Raw genomic sequence first — 7,094 nt, forward strand, 5'->3', positions numbered from 1 at the left:
GAGAGAGAGAGAGAGAGAGAGAGAGAGAGAGAGAGAAAGAGAGAGAGAGAGAGTCGTACGCGAAATAAATTTTCTTCTTTTTTCTTCTTTTGGAAAGACGTCAATAATAAGAGATAGAAAGTAAGAAAGAAAGAGAGAGGATGATGACACCGTTAAAACTCGTTACTTACCGCGAATATCAAGTTGAAAAGGAATAGCATGTATTTCACGCAAGCCATACTGCCAGACACCATTTTTTTTTCCTGCACTTTTCTCACTCCTTCTTTGATTAGGCGCGAAAAAATAAGGATATTTCTATAAGACGAACGATTCGTCGTCTAGATTGTTTCACCTTATCAATTCGATATCGATTAGTTCCTATGGTAGCTATTACGCGATTTATTTATATATATATGTATATATATATATGTATATATATATATATACACTGAGAAACTTTAAGAAATATCTTTCAGCAATTCAGAGCGAATGATTAATGATGAGAACGATACTCCCGCTTCGAACGTTCGTTACGAAGTGTCGTCAAATTACGTATTTTTGTTGTGTTGCGCGGACAGTACGATATGCCACGATGCGCGCGCAGCTCTCGCATCCCCCACCACTTACCTGAGTTCATGCTCAAGGATGTATCAAACGTAGGTGTTATTCCCAATTCGGTATTTCATCATTTTTGATTTATTTCGTCATCATTGATTTTTCATTGAGAATTTTTATAGATGGATAAAAAAAATTCATAACGTAGCAAAAGATAAAATCTTTCGATTTCGTTGAACTTGAAGAAAGAGAAAAGAAAAAGAATGAAAAAAGAAAAAGAATGAAAAATACAAATGATCAAACCAAGTCATTATATGACGTAACAGATTCGTGATAATCGATTTTAGATATAATATCTTTAAAGGGAGGTTAAGTAATATCTATGAAGAATGTTTAAAATTATTAACGTTTTCGAAGTGAACATTGTGAAAATATTTCTAATCGAATTTCTTTCTATCATCCTTATGTTATTTCTGATGAATACAGCCCTGAGTCTTATACTACAGCGCACCTACGAGAGGCTGTGCTGGGTCTCGGAGCTCTCGGTGAGAGGATGCATCATGGCGATCCCACTAATTACCGACGTTTTTATTCTCGAATTTTATAACTCCTTTGGGAAGCAGATTTATTATGCTCCACCTTGTTGGATATTAAAATGAAAATACTTCTTGATTGAACTCGAATATAAAATTTATGTTGCATACAAATAGAAGATTTTTGTAAGTCGTTTGTATGTGGAATGAGAAACGAACAGACAAAAAAAAAAGGACAGGAAATATTTTATCGTTATTACTATTATTGTTATAGGGGAGACAAAAAAAAAAGAATAAATAAAAAAGAAAAAAAAATAACGAAGGGCTCGATTGATCATTTTATACGAGGGTGGACTCGCTTCGTAGCAGCCCTACTTCGGTTCAATAGGATCCTTGGTTAACAATTACTGCAACGTACATACATACATACATACATACATACATACAACATACATGCGATGTATGCACATACATCACTTATGCGAGGTGGGTATAGTTCGAAAAGAACGAGACATGTATTCTCATTCCCCCTTTGCCCTTTTTTTTCTTTTTTTCTTTTCTTTTATTTTTTTTTTTACTCGAAATACGTCCCTCGTTACATGGCTTATCCTTCATTCACCCTTCCCCATTTTCATGATACATCGATTTCAACGTAACAATCGTATACTACTTCGTTACATATATATATATATATATATACACATATGCTTATATCTAGTCCGTAAAATGGGTGGATAGCTCTCGATATTTACCCTTGTCCCGAATCTCAAATTGAATTTCGCGGTCACTCAAAACGGCTTTCCGATTGGCCTAACGAGCTCCGTAACGCAGAAATAAGGAAGTGCCATTGGACGAAAACTATGTTCCGTTGTAGGATAATACATTCGTTATGACGTAAAATTTGTCTATAATTATTACAATATAATTATATTGGATGTTTCAAAGTTTTTCAAATATTCAAAATTTTGAATCAAAATTACGAATCAAAATTTAAGAGAAAATAGATGTAATAAATTTACAAGTAAAAAATAGATAAACAAATTTGTATGTACAATATATTAGCAAGAGTTCAAAAATTTATTATTAACATTAAGTTATAGATAAAGTTATAAAGTACAAACTTGAGACATCATGTAGATACTTTATAAACCTTCTTAGTTTTACTCATTGTTAGTTATGCGCGAACAGCTGTTACTTTCGAGGAAAATAATATTCGTATTTCTCTTGTGCGCAAATAGTCTCGTCGATACTTATAAACATACTACGTTTATCCCCGAGCTAGGTCACGTGATTTCTAAGACATATTCTTTTTCTAACGGTAGACATTTGACGTACTTTCTTATTTTCGACTTTTCTATTTCTTTTTTTTTCTCACGACGTGTCGTCTCAACAGAAAACTATAAAAAAAAAATCGAATGAAACTGATGATCGAATCTGAATCCAAAGGGAAAGATCGTATAACATCCGATGATATAAAAAAAAAAAAAATAATAAAAAGAATGACATATATATCGTGAACAAATCGTACATTGACTTGAATAATCGAGACCCTATTTATCTATTACGTTTGATTAAAATGTCTTCACGTTTCAATTGTAGAGTAATTACGCTTTGAATTGAATCGTCCTTAAAATAATAATAATAATAATAATAATAATAATAATAATAATAATAATAATAATAATAATAATAATAATAATAACAACAACAATAATAATAATATGCAATTTTATATCGGGTGTCCGATTCGATGCGACTCACTTAAACATTTTTCGTTGTTGGGAAAAGGAGAAAAAAATATTATTAAAATGATTTGGCAATCTCGTTCATGAAAAAAAAAGAAAAATAAAAAATATCAAAATATATAAAAAACGCTATTTTATATCGGGTGTCCGATTCGGATAATCTTCCTTGAAAATTTTTCATTATTGAGAAAAAACAGAAGGAAAAAAAGTATTATTGGAATGGATTTGACGATGTTTTTGCCATCGAAAAGATAATTATCCAGAGAAAGGTGTATTCGAGAAGCAATATCAGCGATAACAGCTAGACACAAAATCCACACGCAAACACAAACATATATATATATATATACATTCATCTTGCAAATGTAATAATAAATGTGCATATGCATTTAAAAAAAAATAATGAATAAACATATTCACTCGTGAAAAAAATATAATCGTAACTATGTAGTTCACCTTAAACCATTTATTCTTTTTTTCTAAGATTTTTCTCTAACCAATCAAAAATAAGATATGGCTCGTTACAGTTGCACGAATTACTAGATATCTTTTTCGTGAAATAATCATTTTCGAATATTCTATCCTAATAATATTTTCATTCAGAAAAACAAGATAATACCGATGATCTCGTAATCTCGTAAAAAAAAGAGATGACCTTGAGAAAGAAGTGAATATTCTAATGTCAGTAATGAATATTCTATCGTCAATGAAAATTGACGGTTCGAATCAAATAATTTTATTCTACAAAATATTTTTCATAAAGTCATAAATGACAGAGATGTTTAGATATATTGATGTAAATGTGTCACCCTGTATATAAATATATATATATATATATATATATATATATATATATGCGAAAGGGAATTTGATAGATGAAAGAAAAACTCGTGCATCGGTACGATGCACTCGATGATAAAAGCGAATAAGCTCTGACGGTCCCGACGCATTCGATGCATGCTTTAATTTAATTGCAGGCATCGCGAGAGCGTAGGTGGCAGACAGTCGATTCACTGACCTCTCTCTTTTCTCTCTCTCTCTTTTTCTCTCTTCTCTCTCTCTCTGTCTGTCTGTCTGTCTGTCTGTCTCTCTCTCTCTCTCTTTCTCTCTCTTTCTCTCTTTCTCTCTCTCTTTTTCTCTTTCTCTGCAAATCGTGACGTTAGTGAGGATATTCGTTTCCAGGGGCTTCACTTTTCTAACGAAGGGACTGTTAAGCTTCGTTGAAATTCGATAACAAAAAGGAAAAAGAAATCTGGCTGAAATCCGAAAAGTTCCGATTTATATCCTTGCATCATCGATCATACATCATTAATAATGATTATACTTTATTGCCTAATATGTGTATATATATATATATATATATGTATGTATGTGTATATATGTATATTAAATTTTCGGTTTTACCAAAAGTTTTTTTGGTTATCTATACACAGCTGCTTTATCTGACGATATTTAATTACGAAAAGAAACTTTTGGAATAACCTCATCACGTATATATATTAATTTGATAATTAGTTAAAGTATAATTAACATTGACGGATTTATTTTTCAAGGCTAAATCCGAGATATTCCAAATTTGTAGAACCTTTCACCCATTCAAATAAATGAATTATGTACAATATACAAAAATTATATTTTTCCTCGCTTCAAATGTTCGTACAAATAATGAATCGAAATATATACTGTTCAAATTAGATTATGGTCGCAAATATAGAAATAAATACTATATAAAACTATTTTCAAAAATTGTTTGTCATCGACAATAAGAGAAAAAAAAATATTATTATAATGATTTTGACACGTTCGTTTATGAAAAAGAAGAAAAAAATAATTGTAATAAAAAATTAAATTTATTATATAATATAAATGTATATTGTGTCATGTGGGGGAGACCGTCGTCCAAATCCGACACTGATAATTAATCATTATTAATGTAGGCATGTTATTAATAATTTTTAAAGCGATAACTTCACAGCTTACTTCGAAAGTTGGACATATTGTTAACTACGTAATTACTTCAGACTACACGCACGTCATTTAGGTACACGCGCAAATTGTTTTTTTTTTTTTATATACATATTTTGTGATAGGATAGTAAAATTCTTCAGATTTTTTATTTCAAGATTATTTAAGAGAATATATCAATCGTTATCGTCACGTGATCAAAGATGTTCAAGATATCAGGTAATTAAATTTATTCTTAGAGATCATTCGTGTACATTCATAAATTTATTTTCTTATTATTATTAACGCGATGCGATTAAACTAGTGACTATCATCATTTCTACATATAATTATATAATCAATAAGAATTTATAATTATTTATAATTATTTCTTTAATATGTTCCTGATTATAAAAAAGTTATTTGAATATCTAATCAGATATCTCAATGTTATCTTGTAACCAATAACATAATGGCGTACATCTAACCACCAGGTAGTGATATTATTATACACGCAACATGTCGTGGTTTAGAAAATTTCCTAGTCAATGTCGGCCACGTCAGAAGGATCCCACCGCATCGTTCTTATATAATTGCGTCATTTAACGTGCATGCGTGCTCCGATGCACGCGCACGCGCTTTTTTCCCTTGGGTATCAGGGTTGTACGAAGGTTAGGTGTCTTCTATGATTCGTCGTCTTTCGTATCTTTAAATAGATACAACGGGTGTCCGCGATTTTATTAAAGTCACAAATTTATATATATATATATAATCGAAATTTAGATTAAAAAAATTATATACATATATGCACGAAAGCTTCCTTTTTAATTTTTGTATTGAAATTAAAATGTTGAGATAAACAACTTATTCGATTATAGTTGGTAGTAATTTATAGTAGATAATTTATCGTTAGAGCGATGGAAAATAACGGTAAATAAGAGAAATACATTTTCAACTTTCCGTCGATAATCTTATACATTGTGATACATATATATATATATATATATATATATATATAAATCAAAGTGAATGTCGGTAATCGTATCGATCTCACGTCATTCCCTGATACGCCTGTTTTCGTTTTCGTTTTACGCACTCTGTCGACATCTGTTATGATCCATCTAGAATCAATATTTTCGAAATGACCTTGAATCTTTCACTATTCGATTTACCTAATAATACAAAGTACATAATTATATATTACTTATTAAAAATAAGAAAAAAAATTAATCATAAAAATTTTATTATAACAAATATGACATTTGTAAAATTACGAGTATAAAAGAACATAATTCTTATATCATCGATAACGAAAATTTTAATTTAATTTTTTTCCCTTTTCTGATCATGTAAACAAAAGAAACTTAATAACCTTTCTTTTTTTCTTTTTTATAATTATTCACATCTTTCGTTAAATTCGCAGAAAACATATATAGTACCTTTTGCGTTTAATGAGACAAGAAATGCTCGTACAATAAATTAGGAAGCCCGCGCATTTTAGTTCGTTAAATTTCGGCCGTATTCGACTATGATCGGCCGTACCTCACGCCTATGCGCATGAGCCGACGTACATTCTCGTTTGACCAATGCTCGTTTATTGATAATGTCTACTTATTCGGCGGGATTATCAGCGTTTCATTCCCGTTTTCGCTTAACACGTTTCTGACACAATCAGTGTATATTCCTACTACCGGGAGCACCATACTTCAGTCTGAAAGAGAGAAAGAAAGAAAAAGGAAGAGTGAGAGTGAGTGAGAGAAAGAGAAAGATAGAAAAAGAAAAAGAACGATTTAATAAGTGCGTTTTATTTTTTTTTTCCTTTCCTTTCACTTTTTTTTTTTTTAATCTTTTTAATTCAGTCAACCTCAGTTTTTCACTAGTCTCTCATCGAGACTATTCTTTTTTTTTTCTTTTTTTTTTCTTTTATCTTCATACATCAACGTATATAACATCTTCTATTTTTCTTCTTTTTTTCGGTTCCAGATAACATCACTGACAAGATGACATCGATGAAATTATCGGCGAGTTCGCAATGCGTCAAATACCTTATGTTTATCTTCAATTTATTCTTCGTGGTAAGTGCAGTGAATAATTTGGGATTTTATCGATAAATGCGAATGCGAGAGAGAGCGAGAGCGAGAGAGAGAGAGAGAGAGAGAGAGAAAGAGAGAGTGAGTGAATAAGTGAGTGAGTCAGTGAAAAAGAGAGTGACAAATATAGATTAAAAGCGACGTAATAACTTTTTTGTGAAATATTGTTGAATGTGCCACGAGTACGAGACGTGCGTGTACACACACACACACACACACACACACACACACACACACACACACACACA

General features: G+C 30.9%; 2 protein-coding genes across 2 annotated transcripts in view; one reads left to right on the plus strand and one right to left on the minus strand.

Annotated features, from left to right (window-relative positions):
- Positions 1 to 520, minus strand: part of LOC122628070 (CD63 antigen-like) — a 12,870-nt gene extending 12,350 nt beyond the window's left edge. The window contains exon 1 of the mRNA XM_043809891.1: positions 171 to 520. Within this exon, the coding sequence (XP_043665826.1) occupies positions 171 to 233 (63 nt within the window). The 5' untranslated portion in view covers positions 234 to 520. The remainder of the gene's footprint in view (positions 1 to 170) is intronic.
- Positions 521 to 6,344: 5,824 nt separating this feature from the next.
- The window catches only part of LOC122628074, a 12,225-nt gene continuing 11,475 nt past the window's right edge, over positions 6,345 to 7,094 (plus strand). Inside the window, exons 1-2 of the mRNA XM_043809900.1 lie at positions 6,345 to 6,503; positions 6,740 to 6,831. Of these exons, the coding sequence (XP_043665835.1) occupies positions 6,757 to 6,831 (75 nt within the window). The 5' untranslated portion in view covers positions 6,345 to 6,503; positions 6,740 to 6,756. The remainder of the gene's footprint in view (positions 6,504 to 6,739; positions 6,832 to 7,094) is intronic.

This window comes from Vespula pensylvanica, chromosome 3 (genome assembly GCF_014466175.1).
Source record: "Vespula pensylvanica isolate Volc-1 chromosome 3, ASM1446617v1, whole genome shotgun sequence".
Taxonomy (NCBI): Eukaryota; Metazoa; Arthropoda; class Insecta; order Hymenoptera; family Vespidae; genus Vespula; species Vespula pensylvanica.